Genomic DNA, 22,379 nt, shown 5'->3' with positions numbered 1-22,379 from the left:
CCTGATGGGAGGCGATAACAGGGAGGTGAGGACGCAGGGACCCCTCCCCGAGGGACCAGAGCTTCCCTGCAGGGCCGTCTGCCCCAAATCTGCGGAAGTTCCCGCCCCATCCCAGTTCTGTCTCCGAGCTGAGCAAGGGACGCTGGGGGCTCCCCAGGGGGTACCTGTCTGGAGAGCATGATGAGGGTGACGTAAAACAAAACCAGGTAGAAATTGATCATTGCCTTCGGGTCCTTCCACAGACAGAACGGGGAGCTGCTGGACACGAAGGGAAAAAGCAGGAGTCATCTCCAGCCTCCTGCCCAGTCCTCGGATGCAGGGGGCGGCGGGGGGCGGGCCAGAGCCAGCCTGCGGGAAGGCGTGAACGGGACAGAGATCTCTGCCATCCGAGCTCATGTCCTCATGGCGGAGACGCTAAAGGCAGCAGCAACTTGTACAGAAGAGGGTTTGACGGGGAGGTGACCGCGGCGACAGCACAGCTCACACCCGGATGCCCAAGGATAGCCACGGCAAAGTCTGCACGAAAAGCACTGCAGGCAGGTGAGTCCTCTGAGTGAGTCAGGGACTTCAGGTTGGCAGATGGGGTTTGCAGGTGCCGCAGACCCACAGGAGCAGGTTTTGTTCTGGGTCCCGAAACTCCAGCCTTCTAAGTTCAAGGGGAGCCAGGCCCCTCTCCTCAACCCACAGGGGCCGAGAGCCCCCAAAAGCACCCACACGCCAGCCCTTCGGGTGTCAGACAACAGTGCTTTCCAGAACTCTCTGGACCTCCGGGACACAGATGAAGGAGGGGGCCTGGACTAGAGCTGAGGCCTCCCCCCGACCCACCCCCCGAGCGGCATAGAGACCGGATGACCCAGGAGGCCTCCGTGCGACCAGGGGCGTCCCCCAGAGAACCTGCAAATGAGTCCCTCTCCAGCTCCGAGCGTAGCGGCCCGAGACCGTCGCTTGCCTGGCCCATGGCAAGCGTGCCACCTGCAGGTCCACCCCACAGGCGTCCAGTCCAGACGGGACCCAACGCAACCGTCCCGCAGCTCGAAACGACGGCAGAACCAAAGGGAGGTGCTGCCGTGGAGCGCGGTCGGGATGGGCGCCGCGGGCCCCACCTGAGGGTGCCGTTGGTCTTGGTGAGGTTGGCCAGGCTGTGGCTGCAGCAGTCCCACTGCCAGCACGGGGAGATGTTGAAGAGCACCAGGTAGGCCACCAGGGCCACCGTCAGCAGCACCACCTTCAGCTCCAGGCTCATCCGCAGGAAGACGGAGCAGGCGACAAAGGCCAGGATGCAGCTGCAGGTGTAATACTGGGGAGGCGGGGGGATGTCGGTCACCGCGAGGCACCCCCCGGACCAGGGGTCACCAGAGAGGGCCGCCTCTAGCCGCGGCACACTGACCCAGAGCCCTGGCCCCACTTGGGGGACCCGTGAGGAGCCGGCCTGTCTGCAGCACTGCCCTCTTGCCTTGACGACCCTTCTTAACAAAGCAGACAACAGAGTCTAAAACTTCACGGTGTGTTTGCTTCTACCTGCGGCAAACGGGCTCCTCTAAAGGAAAGAAGGCGGTGGCATGTGGACGTGACCAAGGTGGTACGCACACACCCGAGCGGCCTCCCTGCCTCTGGCTCGGCCAGGAGCCTGCCCTTCCCGAAGTGCATCTCTGCCCACGTTCCTCTCCTCAAAATCATGCTGTGGCTCCCCACTGCCCCCAGAAGAGAGACACTCATGGTCCCCCCTGATCTAGATCAAAGCCACCCCTGGCCCCATCTCCCAACTGGCCCCGCTCCACCCCCCTGTCCCATAACCTTCTTGCCCTTCAGAGACCAGCTCCCAATTCACCACCACTCGGGATGAGTGCCTTCAACGTCCCGAGCTGTGCGGGAGCGGTCCAGGTGGGGACACACGGTGCGCAGAAGTCCGGCCGCACTCACCGGGAGGAGCTTGCACGGGGCCAGCTCCCTGCTGCTCACATCTCCATCCGCCAAGCTCTGGTTGCCTGCAGGCTGCCTCAGGGCCGGGAAAGGCATCAGCGGCTACAGAGGAGACAGGTCACCATGAGGGGTGGTCGGGGGACCTGGGACTCCAGGACCTGCCAGGACCAAGCAGGGCTGGGGGTGGGGAGGGGCCGGAGGGCTGGGCCCGAGGCCTCCGCGACATCTGCCAGGCCCAGCTCTGAGTGTGGCCAGAGTCACTGCCCCGATTCCCCAGCACGGTCCTCAGCTCCACAGTGGGGACGGGTCTGGGGGAGAGAAGGGTGTAGAATGAAGCCATACGCACACTGTCCCCAGAGCATCAGAGGCTGGTGGTGGGAGGTGTGGGGGATGGGGGGAGAAGCTGGGATCAACATGGACAATGAGCCCCCTGCTCCCCGGGTGACACAGTGTGGTGGTCACAGTCTCCAGGACACGGAGACACCCTAGCTCTAGATGTCAGAGCTGGGAGGACCAGCAGGGACAGGTGCTGTCTGCAGCACTGAGCACGCGAGCAAGGCCTGAGAAGCAGGGGCTCAAGTGTCCCTCAGGCCTGTGCCCGGGCAACCACTCTGTAGTGAGGAAATGGAGTCTCAGAGAGAGAAAGACAGGGCCTCCTCAGGGGACCACAAAGAAAGGCGAGGATGCCAAAACGCTGGTGATTCAAGACATCGCGGCCTCGTGGGGCTAGCCACGGAAGCTCTATGGGGTCCCCAAGTCTTCGTCTGCAAACCGGGCCTGCCTCGGGAACCTCCCAGAGCCTCGTGGGGCTAGCCACGGAAGCTCTATGGGGTCCCCAAGTCTTCGTCTGCAAACCGGGCCTGCCTCGGGAACCTCCCAGAGCCTGCCCGTTGCGCTCTGCAGGGGCTACACCAGATGCAGCTCTCAGGCAACAGGATGATGGGATTCGAGAATCTGAAGCTTCCCAGGGTCAAACACTGGCCCCCTCCACCCGGGAAGCGTGCGCAGGCTCGAGGGGTCCTTGCCAGGGCCCGCCTCCCCCACCCCCGGAACCCACCAGGTTGACGATGGCGATGCTGAGCAGACTGCCAATGGTCAGGATGGCCAGGGACAGCCGCAGCAGGGGCTGGGTCTCCACCCTCTCGGAGATGGCCTGCAGTGTCCCTCGGGCAGGGCAGCACCTCTGTGGAGGCACGGGGTCAGGTGGCCGGCGCCAGCACCCGGACAAGGAGCCCACGGTGCAGCGCCCCGGCGGATGCGCAAGCTCCCAAGAGCTCCGCTAGTGACCGTCAGCAGGTGCGCTGTGCCCGTGCCCAGCCCAGAGCTCAGCACTCACGGGGTGCACAGACAGAAGGGGCGTTCCCACCCTTCGGGCCGGGGACGGCCACAGCCACTTGGGGGCCACCAGCAGCCTGGGAGGGCAGATTACTGGGAGAAGCACCCGGCAAACTGTCATCCAGGCAGGAGGGGCGAAGTTGAGCACGGAGGGCTCCGGGGAAGGGTGGAGGCAGCGGGAGGGCCGGTGGGGCAGGGCCCGGCCAGGTGCCCGCTCGGGCCTTCCCACTCACCAGGAACTCGTGGGCAAAGCACAGGCCTAGCACCAGCCCCAGCACACAGGCCACCAGCCCGAAGGACACACCCAGGGCCGCCATCCTGGAGAGGAGAAAACCTTAGTCCTGGAGGACCGTCTGCCCAGGGCCAAGCCACAGGCAGGCCCCCCACCCCCCAGCACCCCAATTCTCCAGCTCCCGGCCACTTCCTGCCCCTCCCAGACTACTGCCTACACGCAGCAAAGGGGATCTTTGAGAACTGTGGTCCAGCTGCCCACTCCCGGCACGCAGGGCCCGTGGTTACACAGACTTTAGACTCCTGTCCGGCACCAAAGTGCCATATAAACGTGCTTCCTATTTGGTCTTTATTAGGCACATACTGAACCCCAATCCTCGCGGACCCTTTGGCCAGACCACCCTTCCCGAAACCGCCAAGTAGCTGACCTTACTCCTTCCCTGTGACCTCACCCCCAACCCTTCCCCCCACCCAGCAGGGCCTTTGAAGCAGAAGCACGAATCTCCGCGGCTCCTGATACCCTGGCCGCGCACCCGGAGAGGGCCCTAAGCCCACAGGGGACTGGGGAGGGGAGGCGTGTGTGGGAGGGGGAGGCCTGCAGCCGGACAGTCAGTGACAACAAAAATCAGCTCTAGTGACCCCAGGTGTGCGGCCACAACCCCAGTCCAGCTTCTCCCGTCTCAAAAACCAGCCCCCTCCTGCCGTCAAGAGCGCCGGCAGGTCCTCTGGTGAGCCCTGCAAGGTCACCGCCCCTCCTGGCCCGACCCCAGTGGGCTGGACGGTCCCGCCACGCCAACTGACCTGGGCAAGAGCAGGACGTGAACGAGCAGGATGCAGACGAAGACGAGGCTGGCGCAGGCGAAATAGTGGCGGACCCGGGGGATGGGCGCCAGGCGGTACTGGGGGCAGTGGGGACTATCAGGGGTGGCAGAGGCCCCGCCCACAGGGCCACTTGCTCTGACCCCTTCATCGCCCACCCCGGCTTGAGTTAATCACCTTAAAAACACCCTCCTTGAGCTCCAGGTGGCAATGGGACATCATCAGGACCAAATAACCCTCATGAGCTCCACTGGGCATGGCTCCTTGATGTTTAGAGCCGTCCCTGCCCCTCCCCCACCCCACCCGGGGTCTCTGACTTGATTTCCCAGGTCCCTGAAAAGCCCATGGCCCCAAGCCTGTGGATGGGAACCAAGTCTGAGCTCTGGGCTGGTGGTGGGTCCGTCCCCAGCCCAAACCAAGGAGTAAGGCCAGGGCTGAGCCCCTAGCTAGTGCTGTCTGCCCCCCTACACCGGGCACAATCTCATGGTCTCCAGCCACAGGGCTCCTACCACAGATGAGCAGACTGAGGCTGGGACACTTGGACAGCTCAGTCGACTCGTGATGTTGGCTCAGGTTGTGACCTCGTGGTCGTGAGATCGAACCACACATCAGTGGGAGCAAGCCCCACACTTAGCGCAGAGCCTACTCAGGATTCTCTCTCCCTCTCTCCGCCCCTCCCCTACGCATGCTCTCTTTCTCAAAATAAATAAATAAAACTTGAAAAAGCCAACCAACCAACCCTGAGGCTCAGAGAGTCCAGCAGCCCACCCGGGTCACACAGCTAGTGGAAGGCTCGCCAGACAGGTTTCCCGATGACCACACCTCCCCCAGACCCCAAGCTCCTACGGAGCTGCCAGCTCAGGGAGCCCCAGCTAGAGAAAGACCCCCCCAGTCCTGGATGCTGAGAGGGGAGAGAGGTCCCAGCACTGGCCACACAGATCAAGGGTCTATGAAGTAGGCAGCAAGCAGCCATCTGTCCCACCACATGAGGTTTCAGTGGCATAACGTGTGTACCTGGGACACTGCCAGAACCCAGTAGGTGCTCAAGAAATAAGTAAACACTTGGTACAAAAAGCATGTCGTCGTGCAGCCAGAAGGAGAAGCACTTTTTCCTAACTATAAGGCTGATACTGTCAGACTGAGGCGTGCACTGGCCCTTATGGGCAAAGCTCCTAGCGTCTGAATGGAGCCTCTCCCAGACCCAAGAGGGAGAATCACTGATGGGGGCGGGGCGGGGGCGGGGGGGGGGGCATGTCAGGGTGAGCCAGCAGGAAGAGAGTCCAAACAGAGCCAGACTGGGCCCCACCCCCACCCCACGGCCAGCCGGGGTGACTCCCCACCACCCTCCCTGAACAGACGTGGGAATGTTGGCTGTCCCACAGCCACCACCCCCAGGCCTTGGAGCCCTCATTCCTGGGGCTGCTCGGGGGCCCTCACCTCTCGCTCAAAGCCCTTCTCCAGGAAGATGGACCCAAAGGTGTAGAAGTCATCAGACTTGGAGCAGCAGGGCCTGGGGGTTGGCAGACACAGGCTGTGAGACCTGGCCCGGGGGACTAGGGGGCCCCACCCTTGGGAGGAGATGGGGGAGGAGACGGGGCCCACCCGCAGGAGGCGAAGGAGCCACCGTGGACACAAGTGGATCTGGGCCTCCAGACACCAGGGCACAGGGTGGGCCTGGCCAAATGGGGAACCCCCATCCGAGGGGGACAGGACAAGGAGAGGCCTCAGAGTCTCACCTCGTGGAGCTAAGCCCCTCGATGGCCGAGAGGATCTCCTCATCGTAGGAGTCGTCCTCAGACCTCCCCTTGGGGGATGCACTCCTGGATAGGAAACCCGGAAACCCACAACTGCATCACCCCAGGACCACAACTTGCCCAAAGGCAGGAGTGTAGACGAGAGGGCTCACCCGATGGGTCCCCAGATGCCTGCCAGAGGCCCCAGGGACACAGGAAGGTCCCACTGAGGCCCAGAGAGGGCAAGTGGAGACCCCACACCAAGCAGCATCACCCAGCTGGCCAGCAGCTCAATAAGAAGCAAAGGACAGACCTGGGCCCCCAGGCTAAGGCCTCTTCCGCTAAGCACACACGGGTCCCTCACACCAACCCCACTGACCTGACCGCGGGGTGGGTACACAACTCTATTATTGTAAAGTTCTGATTCCTAGAAACACTTTGAGCCAAGCCATGGCAAACTCCATGGTCAGGGTTGCCCTCCTGGACAGAGGATGGTCAAGGCAGCCTGCCTGGAGGAGGTGACGGGGGCAGGATTTGGCCAGGAAAAGAGGCCACAGGTTGACAGAGAGGAGGGCGCAGTGCATGTACCTGTCAGGGGCCCGGTGGCGCCGCAGGGGAATGGCCTGGAAGAGAAGGGAGAGAGGAAGTTATTCTGCAAAGCAGGACCCGTAAGTCTGTCCCAAGACTGGGTCTATCATCTCCCGCACTCTCAGATCCTCGGGGCAGGTGCAGAGCAGTCTGGGAGGGAGGGTCCTACCTTGGGCCTCCGTCCGTTGGGGATAGGGGTCTCGTTGCTGCTCACGCTCTCGCGGTGGTTGAGGTGTGCAAAGGGCCGTGCGGCCCCCCAGGACTCGAGGTAGCGGGTCATGCGCACGGACGCCCTCATCTTCAGGGCCACATCCCCCTTGGGCTTGGGGAGGTGCTGGCTGGGCGGGGGCGGCTGCTGGCTCTGCGGGCAGACACAGACACAGCCTGTCTAGTCCCCTACCCTCAGCCCAGGAAGGGGCCACTGTCGGGATCCTGCCCAACCCCCCCCCCGCCCCGCCCACCCGACACTGAATGCTGCCCAGAGCGCTGGCCAGGCTGGTGGAAAGAGAAAACGGCAGAAACACTATGGCTCTGCAATCTCCTTGGGGACTGGCTGCGGCCCAGGACCCTCTTTGGCTGGGCTGCAGGGCAGGTCCCAGCTCCAGCCCTGTCCTTCCAAGGTGGGCAGGACACTGGGGGTCACACACAACTGTGCACAGCCCCTCAGATCCTTCCCCATGTCCCCAGGGAAAGATCGTGTTAAAGTCCTAAGCCCTAAGGCCCCACTGGGCCCGTGAAGCTCTGTGGAGCCACTGTCCTGGGGGCCTGAAAGCCCACTGGCCTCTCCCCGCAGAGACACCCTGGGGAGACAGTGCCCAGGAAAGCCACTGGCCGCCTACCCTGCCCACCCACATGTGGCCGGCACATGTCCTTCCTGAAGGAACAGCTGCAGGAAGAGGACTGTGGGCCAGGAACCTGAGAGACAGAGCGCCGGCCAACAAGGGGCCAGCCCCACCCCTTGGGGCAGCGTTCCAGGGCATTCCCCTCATGTGGCCCCCACGCCACAGCAGGGACCGTTACTTGCCATGTGCCTGCCGTGGCCGCGGCAGGCCCGGGTGTCTTAGCCAGGCCCTGCCTCTCCATGGCCCCCTTCCCCCACAAGGAACAACAGCTGGGGACCCCTCCCTGCTGGGGAGGGTGGGCAGGACTAGAGAAGAGAGAGAGCGCCAAGGCCACCAAAGACAAATTTGGGTCATCTGCAAGTCCCCTACCCTATGAAGGTTCCTGCCTTCCAAGAGTCCCTGTCTCCTTGGGTCCCTGCAAACACCCACATGGACCAGCACCTACAGCCACAAACACTCGCTAAGCCACAGGCGGCAGCTTGCCTGGAAACTTCTAGCCTCCTTTCAGGATAGACACATTTTTAAACCCTGAGAAATGTCCGTCTGCCCCACCGGAAGGAACAGCTGGAATCCAGCCTCTGTGAAGAGTTTTGGGGTCCAGAGAATGTGCTGTGCCCTGCAGACAGCGGCCTGCCCTGGGGTCAGGGGAGGCCACATTTTCTGTCTCCCCTCCACTGGTGGGTAACTCTACCCACACAGCACCCGGCTGCTCAAATTCAGGGTCGCTAGCACTTTCCAGACACCTGGGCTCCCCAAGAAATAAATGTCTATAAAGATCCATCAGCTCAGGGGCACCTGGGTGGCTCAATGGCTTAAGCGTCCGACTTCGGCTCAGGTCATGATCTCGCAGTTCACGTGTTCGAGCCCCATGTTGGGCTCTGTGCTGACCACTTGCTCAGAGCCTGGAGCCTGCTTCCGATTCTGTGTCTCCCTCTCTCTCTCTGCCCCTCCCCCGCTCACATCTGTCTCTCTCAAAAATAAACATTAAAAAACTTTTGTTTAAATAAAAAAATAAAGATCCATCAGCTCAGAGTAAAAATGCACCTATTCAGAAGCAGGAACGGGGAGGTGACTTGTGACCTTCAGCAGCCCACAGGTGACCCCACCTGCCACCTCTGGACACTTGTCCCCCAGGGGTCCTCACACCTAAGAAACGGTGTCAGAGCCCACAGAGGCCCAAGATGGGAAAGGGCCTCCACGTCCACAACAGGAGACCACCCTGAGCTTGCGTGTGGTGGCCTCTGTGCACACACAAGGACACGTCTCCAAAATATGTCATCAGGTGAAGAAAGCAACAGGGTGGGGCACGCTACCCTGGGCTTGGCAAGGGCAGATGACCGTCTCCTAGTCTATTTACATGTGCACAGACCTGTCTGTGCAAGGAACTCAAGAATCTCGACCACGCCGGTCCCCTTTAGTGGGGACGTGCCAGCCGCACACAGGATGTGAGGGCGACTGTCCACAACACCCCCTTCGTGCCCTCTGAATTTTCAACTCTGTGAATGAATGACATTCAACCAAGATGGGGGAAGGCAGGGCTGCCGGGGAAAATGTCGGACCCCCCGTGAGATCCTGCCCAAAACACGCTCGTGCTAAAAACTCCTTCGCTGTTTATGTGAAACTCAAGCTCGCCTAGGAGCCCCGTGGTTGCCTGGCTGAGGCGGCGGCCCGGTGGGGCCGTGCCCACCGCTGGCCTGCAGGACCAGGGCTCTGCTTCATCGGCTCACAGGCTCTCCGAGCACCTGCTCCACTGTCGGGAAGCACTCAAGGTGCAGGGACTGCAGCCTGGAGAAGAGGGGCCCCCCTGCCCCAAGGTGGTCCACGTGCAGCTCACGCAGACAGTAAATAAGCAGAGACGACAAACAAATGGGAGCATCTGAGCCCCCAGAGCGAAGAGGGCTGTGGGCAGAGACAGCAGCAGTGGCAAGGGTCCTGGGGTACAAAGAGTCTGGCAGTGGAGGGACAGGGGCTGAAGGGCTCTCAGGAGGGAGGGACGGGGTGGGTGGAAAAGAGGGTGGGGCCCAGAGCTGTGGGGTACAGGGTGAGGGGCCACACCGTATTCCATGACAGCCCCAGGTACCCGGAAAGAGTTTCCCCAGAAGCTCACTCAGCACCCATGGCCCACATTAGGGGAGGGGACGCTGCTGAGCAGTTCCCATCCCTGAGGAGCAGGATGGCGCCCCTGGGGCCTGGGGAGGCTCACAGGCCGGCCCTCTGCTCCCCCACAGACTGTCGGGCCAGCTCTGAGGACGGCCAAGGCTAGAGAGAGAGGGAGCTGGAAAGAGCCTCTCGGGGCTGACATTCTTGAGCAAGTCCCAAGGATGATTCACCGAGGCCGCCAGACGAGCGGGCCTCCCGTGGCAGGAAAGAAGGCCTGTGTGGGCGCAGGGCAGGGCCAGGGCCTACCGGCCTTACGGCAGCCCAGCAGCTACCCCCACCACGGGGTCCTGAGGAAAGTGGGGTCCCCCCACCCCCCAGCAAGTGACGGCACCAGCCAGTTAGGCGGCCACTGGGGGGCAGAACCCTAGGCTCCTGCCTAGTCCCACTTTCCTGACTCAGCCAAAGCACATTTTAAAAATGTGTCTTTTCAAAATCGAGGAAATTAGTGACAACCCCCCAGAAAATAAAGTAACAGCGACTATCATTTCTGGGACGTTTATGAGGCGCCCCTTTATGGTGAGGGCCTCACTCAGACTAGCTCCTCCTCCTCCTGAGGTAGGCACTGCTGTTATTCCAATGGCACAGACAGGAGCACTGAGGCCCAGAGGCACTGGAGCCTAGAATGTACTCCGTGACGGGGAGCTCACTCCTACCCTGGGCAGGCTGCTACCCCACGTCTCCACAGCCTGGAAGAGAAAAGCACTCTCCCCTCCATGGGGATCTTCCCCCAGGGTGTGGACCCTGCTCCCCCGCACAGCCCCGGCTCCCAGGGTCTCCTGAGCGAGGCCCTCCCACCCGGCTGCTTCTTCTGAGTCCTCGTACCCGGGGGTCGATGACCAGGTAGGTGTGGATGTTCATCTCCTTCAGGTGGGGGTCCCGCTGCTGCCCGTGCCCGTCCTCCACCTCATACGCCTTGTCCAGGTGGTTCAGCGTGGCCTCTGTGATGTGCACCCGGCTGGGGGAGACACGAGTCAGAGCAGCAGGGCCCAGAGGAGGCTGGCGTCCGCCGGGGGGGCGGGGGGGGGGCACCATGGGGGGGGCCAAGTAGGCCAGAGCCCGGACTGGCTCCCCAACGCAAGGTCACTGCTCCCATCTCCGACCCCACCCTAAGCCCCCAACCCAGAGTTGGCCCACGGCCTCTGACCCCGCCACCGACCCGCTGCGCCTCACCCAGGGACTCCAGCCGCCTCCATCCTGTTGGCCAGAGACACGTCGTGGGACCACACGTCGTACTGCCACTTGCGCAGCCCAATGACACCACACAGCACGTTCCCCGAGTGGATGCCCACACGCATGCTGATGTCCACACCTGTGGCCTCTCGCACCTGCCTGGGCAGAGCAGTCCAGTCACCCCATCCCAGCCAGGGCTGCTGAGGGACCCAGGCGAGCCACTTTCGCCCCGAGCCTCGGTTTCCTCAATTGCAAAGTGGTTCCAGTGCACTCCCTACCGCGCGTTGGGAAGCAGGACCCGGTGCCCCGGTTCCGCCCGTGGTACCTACTTAATGGCCTCACACATGTCCAGCCCCATCTTCACACAGTTCCGGGCATGGGTGGGCAGGGATACGGGCAGGCCCGACACACAGTAATAGCAGTCGCCCAGGATCTTGATCCGCATACACTCATTGGCCTGCAGGGCAAGGCAAGCAGGGGCCTGGTCGGCAGATGGCTAAGAACTGGGGTCCACACGTGCCAGGCGCCTCCCCATACTCTCCAGAGTGAGCCAGACTCCTTCGTGGCCAGACGCTTCCTCTGGGGTACCAGCCACCAGTAGCCGCTTCTGGGCCTGACAAAAGGACTGGGGATACGGAGGACTCTCCAGAGGGAACCCCTAAGCAAGAATCAGGGGCCAGAGAGGGTATTACCAGGGATGGCCACCCGAGTGCCTCTGGGAGAGGCACTGTCATTGCTTCATCCGGTCATGCAATGCTGAAGTGTCCGTGAGCTCCCTGCCCCACCCCAGGCACTGGAACACACAGGGAGCAAAACAGACAAAACTCCCCACAACGTGGGGCTCACACACTAGCGGCAGTTAGACACTAAACTAGACATCCAGCGGTGAAAGTGCTAAGGAGAAAATGGAGGGCTAAAGGCTGGCTAGCCTCCTGGAACACAGGTGTCCTCGGCCTCCAGATCTGGTGCCCGTCCCCTCCCATGCCCAGCCTCAGTGCCCAGGTAGGGCACCATCCCTCCCATTCAGTCCCTGTACCAGCCACGCCTTTATGAGCAGTCCCTTTACTAAACCTTCTTCCAATGACCTCATTTGAGTGAGTGCCAGTTGTTTCCTGCTGGGCCCTGGCTGCCAAGGGATGGGAAGACAGTGGCTTTTCTAGAAAGCAGCAGGAACCTTGGAGAGGGCCTGGAGGCCCAGCCTGGAGACTCAGGCTCAGGGCTCCAGCCACCCTCATCTCGGCCCCAGACAAGCACAGCGCTGCCCTCTGGAGCTGGGCTGTCCGTCAGGGACTTAGGGGAGCCCACATCCCCCCGGCTGATGCCCCACCCTGACACTTAGAAACCAGGGAAGTTAGGGGCGCCTGGGTGGCTCAGTCGGTTGAGCATCGACTTCGGCTCAGGTTCGTCACGGTTCGTCAGCCTGCGTCCGGCTCTGTGCCGTCAGCTCGGAGCCTGGAGCCTGCCTTGGATTCTGTGTCTCCCTCTCTCTCTGCCCTTCCCCCGCTCGCACTCTGTCTCTCTCTCTCTCTCTCTCAAAAATAAATAAAACATTAAAAAAAAATTAGACAATAAAAAAGAAACCAGCGAAGTTGTGTATGTTGGGGGTGGTGGGGTCCTGAGCCCAGATGCGGTGCAGGTGCCTCTGGAAGGGTCAGCCCTGGCTCTCAGAAAGAGGGTACGGATCTGGAATCTGCTGATAGGACAGAAGTCTGGGACCAGCCCTGCCCAGGAACTAGACACTCCAGCTGGAAGGCGTCCCTCTCCCCATCTGTACAAAGGACCTGCCTCCTGCGCCTGCCACAGAAGGAAGGTGGCATCCAAGAGGACAACAGCAGGTCCCCAGGCTTTGTGGCAAAAGGAAAGAGCCACCTGTGACTGGAAACCCAGGCCCTTGGCCCACATATGGCCCATCTACTGGGAACTCCCACCTGCTGATTTAAGAGATGTCATGAAGGAAGGAGGCTCCTGAAGGAAGGCTCCAGACTAGACAGGCTCTGAGCCACTCGGTCCACAGTACCCCGAGGGACAGTGCTCCAGGGCACCTCTGGCCAGTAGTGCCCTCCGGTAGTTTAGCCACCCCCCGTGGTGGTCATTCTCTAAGACGGAGGCCACTCCTGGGGGGCCAGTCCCTCCTAGAACAGAGCAGCTCTGACCATGAAAGAGTCCTCCTGCTGCGGGGCCCGCACTCACCTCCCATCAGGGTCCACACCACTGGTTCTCCACACACGGAGTCACCCGGGAGGCTCTTAAAATCTCTCCCAAGTGTGGGCACGGGTGCTAGCATTTTATTTAAGCTTTCAACCTGATTCAGGTGTGCAGCTAGCATAGACAGCCTCGGCCTTCAGTGTTAACACTTGGGTCTCTCCTTAGTGGCCACCACTAAGCCTGTCTTCACCGGAAGCTGGCCCAGCTGCTCCCCAGGCCCCCCAGCTCCCTGCGCCCCTCTTCAAAGCACATAGCATATAGGCTGGGAGCAATCTGAGGGCAGGGCCAAGGCCCCCACTTGAGCTCAAGGCTGCCACTCGGCAGGTCTCGGGACCATTCGGTAAATTAACGAGTAACAGTACACACACACACACACACACACACACACACGATCCCCCGACCCACAAATGTCTGTTCCCTGCCCCCTCCCCCAGTCCCAGTGCTGCTCGTGAAGATGAACAGTGATAGCCCAGCCCAGCCCTGCTTAGTCTCCAGACCTCTCCCTGCTCAGCTGTACCTGGGAGACCCTCCTTACCCAATGCCCACCCCCACTCTGGCATCTGCCACATTCCCCAGGGTCCCCGGATCAAGTTCTCCTCATCTCAGCCCTAGGTCCTTGCATGTCTGACCCTGGGGCTTCGTCTCCCTCATCTGTCCACTCACACTGAGCCACGCTCACTTCAAGGGCCCCCAGAGGCTTCCTTTTATTCCAACCTTTTGCACACGCTGTTCCCTCTGCCCAGAACCATTGCTTTTCCTCTTCAGGGTCTCTTTTTAGGTTCCTCAAACTCTAACGTGCACACGGTTCACCAGGGATCTTGTCAGAAGGCACCCTGTGGGTGAGGCCCAGCATTTTGCAAAGGCCTCCCAAGCTCCCTGGGGAGGCCTGCTTCTGATGCCCTCATGCAGTGAGATAGAGCCATCTCCTCCTCCAGGCAGCCCTGCTGAGCCCCTGTGCATCCCCCAACATGTACTGGCAGTCTCCCCCCTGACCTCACACTCTGGGGATAGGATTCTGGCTGCCACAGACACCACTCAACCTCCACTGCCACCGCAGAGCCCTCGGAAGTGTTTGCTGACTGAATGCTAAGATTCAGGCCTCCGCACACCCACGTCAGCACAGCACTGGGCACATGCCACCCGTGGGGACAAGGGGGGCAGCACAAAGGCCCGCGGGCTCACCTTGGCGATCTGGTCGAACTTGCCGAAGAGCTCGTTCAGCATCACCACCAACTCTTTGGGGGAGCAGTCGCTGGCCAGCCGTGTGAAGCCCACGATGTCGGCATAGAGGATGCTGGGGGCAGGGGTGCAGCCGGAGGGTCAGAGCCAGGTCCCTGGAAGCCCCTGAGCACCCGCCAGCCCTGAGCCCAATCACCCCGGCCTCCGTAGGAACAGGAGAGAAGCTCGGGGCCATAAAGAGGAATTAACGTTCCAGAGGCTTAGTATTAAGGCAAAACGCAGCAAGCCCCAGAGTCACAGGGCCATCGAGAACTGTCATCCCCAGGCCCCCGTCACTGCAGACCACAGGATGGTGCTCTCACAGGCGCCTCGGAATGCCCTCCTTCCTCCCCACCTTTGCACAGACTTCAGAACCAAGCCTGCTGGTGAGACGAGACTCCGTGCTCCCTCAAGCCAAGCTCCACACCCGACACTCGACATACACACACCACCCTTGTAGGGCTCCCATCCCACAGATGAGCAAACTGAGGCTCTGGTTAAGGGTCGCTTCGAAGCCAGAGCTTCAGTTTGCACCAGATCTCCCAGCTCAAAGTCCATGAGTTCCAGACCAGCTCACAGACAACCTCACTGAGGTTGGTGCATTCAAATAAGATTCTGAAGCCGCTGTGAATCTGCCAAAGACAGCTGTCAGGACCAGGGGACTTCGCCTCTTTTTAGGGGGGCCTGTGCCCCCTTGCAGATCACCTGAAAGGACCCCTCTCTTCCTAAAGGCCCCACTTATGTGCAGAGCTTTACAATTTTAGGGGGCTACTGGATCTCTCCCGACACCAATCTGGTCTGATCCGACCCCCTGGGGAGACAAATGGGGAGACTGAGCTTAGATCCACCTCCCCCAAACCCCCTGTGGGACCCACCTGACGTTCTGGTGCCGCTTGACGTACAGGCTGTGGAAGTTGTTGTCGGGCATGTAGCGGCGGTCCCCGCGCTCCTTGAGCCGCTCGATGATGGCCAGCTTCATGCCCATGGAGATGTGGGCGGGCAGCACCGACAGCAGCAGGTTCTCCTGAGCACCGGTGGAGGACAGGCAGGGGGGCTTGAGGCCCCAGCCTAGGTGACTGGCCTCTGTTTTCTCTACGTTCCTTCCTGCTTTGCCTGGCACACCCTCCATCTCCGCTGGCCTGTGTCCTGCCACCAGCCTCCCATGTCCCCAGCAACCCCCAGGGGCGAAGCTTGCATGGTTGTCCAGTCATGCGGCCCATGCTCACACTGTTCAGTGAGTGTCTGACATCCACCGAGAAAGGACACAGGGCGTGGGGCCTGGGAGACAGCCAGGCAGGGCCGGGGAGGACGGGGCTGTGGCTCTAGGGGGAGGCGGGGTCCACACCTGCTGACGCTTCTTGACGCGCAGTTTACGACGGATCTGGATGCACTTGACGGTGTAGGTGAAGAGGTCTCGGGAGGCGTCCTGCATCTGGTGCTTGTGGAAGGCGCCCGTGAGATTCCCACACAGGAAGATGACAGCGTTGGCCAGCAGCTGAGGGCGGGCGGAGGGCAGGCTCAGCATATGGCTTGGCCTGTGCCCTCGGGCTACCAGCCCCCTCGGCAGGCTGGTGATGGCACCCCAACCCCATTCTCTGACCTTCGACCCACTCAGGCTGGCACCCTTCCCAGACAGGCAGGGAAACTGAGGCCCAGACAGGTGCTGGTCCTCTAGAGTCACTGTGACGATTAGACCAGGTCTCAGGCTGGGGACCCTGAGACCAGGGAAGCAGAAAGGCATCATCTCAGTTCGGCCCAGAGGACAGTCACAGAAGGCATGGCATCCCGATAGGTGCCCAGAGCTCCGGCTTCTGTCTCCCAGAGCTGACACCAGGCCTGGTCAGAGGAAAATACCTCTTCTGGCCACCACTAACTGTGAATGTTTCACTCAATGCAAAGACACAAGACAGGGTGCCCAGGGATATGCTCCCAGCCCTGTCAGCACGGGACTCTGCAGGTGACGCTGAGCTACACAGCAGGACTGGAGAAGGAGGGCCAGATCGTCAGGGGCACCACAGGCCAGCAAAGAAAGGCCACAGGGCATGGCCCTGCCCAGGGGGCCGGCTTCCCCAGCCGACTGAGGGAAAGCCTAGCCTGGAGGCCATCTGTCTGCAAAACAGGGTGCTGAGGCCTCAGGACCGACTCGCCCACACAGGTCTCCACCCCCCTCGGGACCAAACCACAGCCCCTGCCTCCACCTGCCCCCCTCCTGGGCCCCTGTGCACACCTCACCTGAAGCCCTGCATGGACACTGGGCGTCGTGAAGGCCTCCATCAGAGTCCCGATAACGAGGAGGTGGGAGATGCTGGAGACTGCCCCCGCCACGACGGCCCCCTGCATGCTGAAGGGCAGCAGCGTGTACACCACGAACACAATGAAGAGGAAGAAGGGCACCTGGGGGCAGGGAATCGTGAGGCTCAGGGACTGGCCCCGCCGCCCCCGCCGCAGGACACAGCCCCAGACCGAGCTGACATCAGGGCCCCTGCAGTCTCTATTCTCCTGGGGATGGCCCCCAAAACCCGAATCCTGAGCCCTCTGCCCCCAGGGCGGCCCCTTCCCCTCCCAGTGGTGAGGGACAGAGACAGACTTGCAATAGAACGAGAAAAAGCTGAATTCTGCTTCTGGGTCAGACCCAGACAACAGTATCCATCACTTCCTATGAGCTGATTTATGATCTGGGGCCGAGGCCAGGCCTCCCCAGGAGTCAGACTCAGGCCCTCGCGGTCGAGGGAATTCCCGCCTGGCACCCACTGCCGGGCTCTCCCTCCACAGGAATGGTGATTGGCAAAAGGCGGGGGCAGGGTCGGCTCACTGACCGCCCCCAGCAGATCAGCCCAACCTGGGGATGGCCCGCCTGGGAATGAAATGGCACGGGGGAAAACAGGACAGGGGGCAATTGGGACCCGGCCATCCCGCTGGAGCCCCGGGACTGGCGCCCCCAGCCTTTCCTGGCACACGGGCCCGTTTGTGCCTTTCTGCCTCTCTGAGCTAGAGTTGTGTCATTTCCAATCAAATGAGGGTCCCCCTGCAATGCTCCAGCCGGACATTCACAGGGACACTCTTCCCAGTTCAGCCATCTCTCCAGCTCAGAGAGCTGACAGGGGCCCAAGATCAGCCCGGGGCCCACCCCATGTCACAGACACATGGCCCATGGCAGGAGGAAGGCCCAAGGCCAGCACACTGAATGCAGGCACGAGTTTCTGGGTGCACAGCTGGGTGGTGGCATCCAGCCCCTGGGGACACCAGCGTCCCCCCACCCTGTTACCTGTGCCCCCATGTGGGTTGTCTTTATCCATGAGTCGAACACCAGCACATAGCCCAGCATCATAAGGCAGACCCAGATGAGCAGCGCCGAGGCCCTGAGCCACCGCCGGACGAGGCACTCAACATAGACCAGCACGTAGAGAACCACAAACACAGCAAGTGTGAAGAAGGTCGTCCCCAGGACAGTCTGGTGTCCAGAGGGGTCCTGGGCAGGGCAAACATACACAGAAATGCCTCAGCTTTCCCCAGTGAGGCACTGCCTCCTCCAGGGAGCCTGCCAGGCTAGTCTGTCCAGCCTGCCCCGAGCAATGTCACCTGTGTTCTCCACACGGGTGACATCTATGCTCCGTCTAAACACCGAGCTCTTCCTTACCTTCGGGCTTTGTGCTGTCTTGGCTAAGGTTGCCTTCCCCACCATCCTTCACCAGTCGCTCCCTGCGCAGCCCTGAGATCCTGCACAGCCCAGCCCTGTGATGCTACCACTCCCCAACCCCTCCCTGTCAGGCCTCCTCTGCTTCCAGGGTGCTCTGTGAGGACCTGCGGGGGACAGATAGCACCAGAGTGCAGGAGCAAAGCCGTGGAAAACCTCCTGGAGGAGGCCACTGCTCCTGTCTGTTACGGAATGAATGGAGGTTAGGAGCAAAGGCTGACCAAAGGCGTCCCAGACAGGGGAAGAGCTGGAGCAAAGAGACAGAAGTGTGACACTGGGAGGTGGTTGACAGGAAAGGAGAGTCACAGCTGGGACAGCACCTGGTTTCCCCCGGGAGCCCCTAAGCTCCACGGGCACAGAGGCTGATCTGGGGGCCAGCATACAGTAGGTACTCAGTAACCATTTGCTGAATGCAGAAACCAATGTCCTGCGGTTTCCAGCCACAGATACAGGCAGCACCGACAGTGCACCCACTGAGTGCTGGCTGCTGTACCCATATCACCCTGATAACACCCTGTAGTCTCTGAAGTTTTCTTCTAGAACTCTGCTGCTGCATACAATGGCTACGAGCCACGTGTGTCTATTCAAGATTAATTTTACACCAGGGGCGCCTGGGTGGCTCGGTCAGTTAAGCGTCCAACTTCAGCTCTGGTCATGATCTCAAGGTTTGTGGGTTCGAGCCCTGTGTCTGGCTCCATGCTGACAGTGTGGAGCCTGCTTGGGATGCTTTCTCTCTCCTTCTCTGTTCCTCCCCGACTCATGCTTTCCCTCTCAAAATAGATGAATAAACTTAAAAAAATAAAATAAAAACAACTCAGTTCCTCAGGGGTACCTGGGTGGCTCAGTTAGTTAAGCATCCAACTCTTAGTTTTGGCTCAGGTCATGATCTCTCGGTTCATGGGATCGAGCCCTGCTTCAGGCTCTGCAGTGCTTGGGATTCTGTCTCTCCCTCCCTCTCTGCCCCAAGGGTGCTGATGCTCTCAGAAGGAAGGAAGGAAGGAAGGAAGGAAGGAAGGAAGGAAGGAAGGAAGGAAGGAGCGAGGGAGGGAGGGAGGGAGGGAAGGAGGAAGGGAGAAATTAATTTACTTTTTTAAAGCTTCTGTTCCTCAGCCACACTAGCCATGTCTCAAGAGCAGTGGTGGGGCAAGGCCTAGGTCAGAGATGACAGCAGGGGCGTCTGCCTCAAGACCGGGGTTGAGAAGGACTCTGAGGCCAGAGAAGGAGTGCTGGGAAGAGGGAGTCATGACACGCGAGCTGTCCCAGACCTAGGTCTTCCGTAGAAGTTTACTTTGGAGAAAAGGAGTGTAGTTTACTTGGCCAAATGGACGTAAGCTCGCAAAGCACCCCAGACTTCAAAATTAAATTAAAATTAAAAGCCTAACTATGCTCCCGAGCACGTCACAGATGCAGAGCTTCAGGCTGAGAGGAGTCCACGACCTGCCGGGAGGCCTCGCAAGCCCAGAGCGGCAGAGCCGGGCCCCGAACCCACCGCGGGCCGGCCGCCTCACTCACCCCGCAGACGAAGGCGATGACGATGAGGGCGACGCAGGCAGTGACAGCCACCAACAGGAGCGTGAGCAGCAGCGGCCCGTGCTGACTGGTGAGACGGTACTTCTCGTAGAGCACGTCCTGGTTCGGGCCCTCCTCGCCCTCGTTAAGGAAGTAGCGCCCCTTGGCCGGCATCTTCCCCCCGAGGCCCACCCGCCCGGCAGTGCCCTCAGGAGACCCCACGGCCTGGGGAGCATCTGTCTGTAGACACCCTCCCTGGTGGGCCTAGGCCTCCGGCCTCTCGGAGTCTGGCAGGCGGGGCTGGGCAGGGGCCCCCTCAGCAGGCAGCCGCGTGGGCCACACGGGGCCCGCACCGCTCCGCGGCCAGGCCGGCTCACAGCACCACTGGCCTCTTCCTCTGCATCCGGGCCGGGCTGACCAGACACACGGGGTCCTCGGCTCTGCGGAGACACAAAGCAGACCTGGGTCTGAGTCATCAACCTAAACCCACACTTAACTCCTAGGTCCCGTTTCAGGCTCTGCACACAGGGCTGGTTCCCTGTGTTTCCCAGGACTGCAGCAGCCACTAGCCACACGTGACTATTTAGAGTTAACTGGGTTAAAAATGAAATTAAGGGGTGCCTGGGTGGCTCAGTAGCGTAAGCTGGTTTCAGCTCAGGTCACGATCTCACAGTTCGTGAGGTCGAGCCCAGCGTCAGGCTCTGTGCTGACAGTGCGGAGCCTGCCTGGGATTCTCTCTCTCCCTCTCTCTGTGCCACTCCCTCCTGCTCTTTCTCTCTCTCTCAATTTCTTTAAAATGAAATTCAATGTTCAGTCCAGCCGTCACACCAGTCACATTTCAAGTGCTCAAAAGCCACACACGGCTAGTGGCTATTATATCCGGCAGCACAGATAAAGAGCATTTCTATCATCTAGAAACTTCTACTGGACAGCACTGCCCTAACAGTTTGACTGTTTGACTTGCACAGGGAGGTGGAGGTCTCTGATCCATCCCAGCGAATTCTGTGTATGGCGTGAGGCAGGGATCAGCCTTCATCCCTTTCTTCTACATGGGCATCTGATGACCCCAGCAGCTTCTGGAGAAGCCACCATTCTCTCCTCAAGAAGTTCAGTGCAGCCACCTTTGTGATGAGTCAGGTGACCGTGCATGTGGGGTCTGTTTGCAGGTCCTTGCCCAAAGACCACACGCGCCCAACTACGGGGGCTTTGTAGTGAGTTCTGTGTCTCAGACCCCCACGCCCGCTACACCCAGACCCTCCTCCTTGCATTCATGTTACATTAAGCTTCCACGAAAGACTGCCTTTTTTAAATACATTTTTTAAGTTTCCACTGACAAGAAGTTGAGAAGTTTGCAAGCTCCACTTCGTAGAAAAGGAGCCCAAACCTCAGAGAGGGAGCACAGCGGACCCTTTATGGCAAAATTGGGAGCAGATGCCAGGCTTGCAATCCCCAGCCCAAATGGACTCCCTCTTTCCCAGCACCATTCATTCATTTGCTTATTCATTTATTCCAAAAAGGCAGTTAATTGTGCCTGTGGCCCCCTAGGCCCACTACGTACCTCCCGTGTGCCAGGCAAGCTCTCTCTCCCCCTGGAACTCCCAGTCCCCAAAGAGAGAAAGTTACCCAAAAAGGTGCAATCCCTACATGCAGGGGCTGAGGCCTGCGGGCAGCTGCCATATTCCCAGTGGGAACCCTGTGTCACAGGAGCAACCCTGGACCAGGAGTCCAGGCTCCCAGCATCCTCCAGGCCTGCCTGCGAGACCGGAAACAGGAAAGGGCTGGTGGCAGAGGGCAGGGAGGAGGTAAGAGGTGGGAAGGCTCAGGGCAGTCACTAAGGGCACGAATGGCCACTGGCAAAAGCTGTGAAAGAAAGAGTCCAGAGCCCCTACAGGTAGGAGAGCAGGGTACCCAGAGTCCCTGCGTCTGAGCAAAGCCCCCTAGTGAGTGCCCACCTGGGATCCGGGAGCCACCTCAGACCCTGGTTGGGCCCACAGCTACCCAAGAGCCCAAAGCGCTTAGGCAAGTTACAAAGCTGATTTCTACACGAAATTCTGATTTGTGAATGAGGGCGGCTAATTTAAACACTGGAGCCGTGCCGCCCACTGGTTGACAACCTCTAAATCTAAACCAACCAGTCTTTATTCCACACGGAGTGTTTCTGGAGTATTAACCACGTATGCCTCGCCCTATGTGGTAGGGTTTACAAAGCAAGATCAGGTCCCCGCCCTGAGAAGCCCCCACTGCAAAGCTCCCCTAAACCAGCTCTTTGCGGTCACAACAGCAGAAACACTGTCAGGCCAGGTGTCCACACCCACATATTCGCTCTCAAGTTCATGACCTGCAAAGGCCAAGGTGGTACAGCCGTTTTACAGATGCAGAACGGAGCCCAGAGAGGTCGAGTGGCTTGCCTAAGATCACACAGCTGGAGCTGCTTGCCAGAAGGGCTGGGATTCAAAGCCGGGTCTACCCGCTCCCGAACGAGGGCTCCTGGCCCGACCTTTCTGTCTCGCTGAACTGAGCCCTGTGAGCAAGGGCAGCTCCCAGGAACTGAACCACAAGTGCACACACTGCCCATCTCTCTGGCCTGGCACCAAACTCCAGTGCCTCGGGACTGGACTGACAGGCTGAGAAACCCCAAACACCACGGGGCCAGGGCAACGACTCCCCGCAGCTGCTCTAAACCCCAGGCAAAGCCCTCAGACCAGAGCTGTGGGCGGCCAGGACACGCATGCACACACACACACACACACACACAGAGCACCTTTCACCCCACTACTGACCTGCCTATCCAGGCACACAAAGCCCAGCTGAGGCAGGGGTGAAGAGAGAGGAGCAGTTGGAGGGTTCCCCAGGGGAAGGGGGGGAACCCTCGCCTGGTAAACACCACTCTTGGGGATCTAATTAGGCCACTTCCTGGGCAATGGCAGGCGGGCAAGGGCGTGGACAATAGCCCTG

The 22,379-nt window shown here is 60.4% G+C and overlaps 2 protein-coding genes across 12 annotated transcripts in view; one reads left to right on the top strand and one right to left on the bottom strand.

Moving 5' to 3' along the window:
* The window catches only part of BRD7 (bromodomain containing 7), a 47,920-nt gene extending 46,420 nt beyond the window's left edge, over positions 1–1,500 (top strand). For all 3 annotated transcript variants that reach the window (XR_006590818.1, XR_006590817.1, XR_006590816.1), the window contains exon 19: positions 243–1,500. The gene's annotated coding sequence lies outside the window, so the exon portion shown is untranslated. The remainder of the gene's footprint in view (positions 1–242) is intronic.
* Positions 1–22,379, bottom strand: part of ADCY7 (adenylate cyclase 7) — a 59,844-nt gene that overhangs the window by 5,894 nt on the left and 31,571 nt on the right. For 7 of the 9 annotated variants that reach the window (XM_045047183.1, XM_045047182.1, XM_045047188.1 and 4 more), the window contains exons 2-20: positions 19,428–19,864; positions 17,487–17,690; positions 16,454–16,615; positions 15,567–15,716; positions 15,097–15,245; positions 14,186–14,297; positions 11,128–11,255; positions 10,799–10,957; positions 10,451–10,583; positions 6,796–6,987; positions 6,627–6,661; positions 6,042–6,125; positions 5,743–5,815; positions 4,288–4,385; positions 3,489–3,573; positions 2,978–3,103; positions 1,921–2,022; positions 1,104–1,297; positions 165–258 (exon numbers count right to left, since the gene is read on the bottom strand). In XM_045047183.1, coding sequence (XP_044903118.1) covers positions 165–258; positions 1,104–1,297; positions 1,921–2,022; positions 2,978–3,103; positions 3,489–3,573; positions 4,288–4,385; positions 5,743–5,815; positions 6,042–6,125; positions 6,627–6,661; positions 6,796–6,987; positions 10,451–10,583; positions 10,799–10,957; positions 11,128–11,255; positions 14,186–14,297; positions 15,097–15,245; positions 15,567–15,716; positions 16,454–16,615; positions 17,487–17,690; positions 19,428–19,598 — 2,451 coding nt within the window. In that variant the 5' untranslated portion in view covers positions 19,599–19,864. Of the gene's footprint in view, positions 1–164; positions 259–1,103; positions 1,298–1,920; positions 2,023–2,977; positions 3,104–3,488; positions 3,574–4,287; positions 4,386–5,742; positions 5,816–6,041; positions 6,126–6,626; positions 6,662–6,795; positions 6,988–10,450; positions 10,584–10,798; positions 10,958–11,127; positions 11,256–14,185; positions 14,298–15,096; positions 15,246–15,566; positions 15,717–16,448; positions 16,616–17,486; positions 17,691–19,427; positions 19,865–22,379 lie in introns of those variants that run through there. The other 2 variants (XM_019819728.3, XM_019819730.3) reach the window with 2 other exon arrangements.

This window comes from Felis catus, chromosome E2 (assembly GCF_018350175.1).
Source record: "Felis catus isolate Fca126 chromosome E2, F.catus_Fca126_mat1.0, whole genome shotgun sequence".
Taxonomy (NCBI): domain Eukaryota; kingdom Metazoa; phylum Chordata; class Mammalia; order Carnivora; family Felidae; genus Felis; species Felis catus.
The sequence above is the reverse complement of the archived record's forward strand: the minus strand, read 5'-3'. Positions and strand labels throughout refer to the sequence as shown.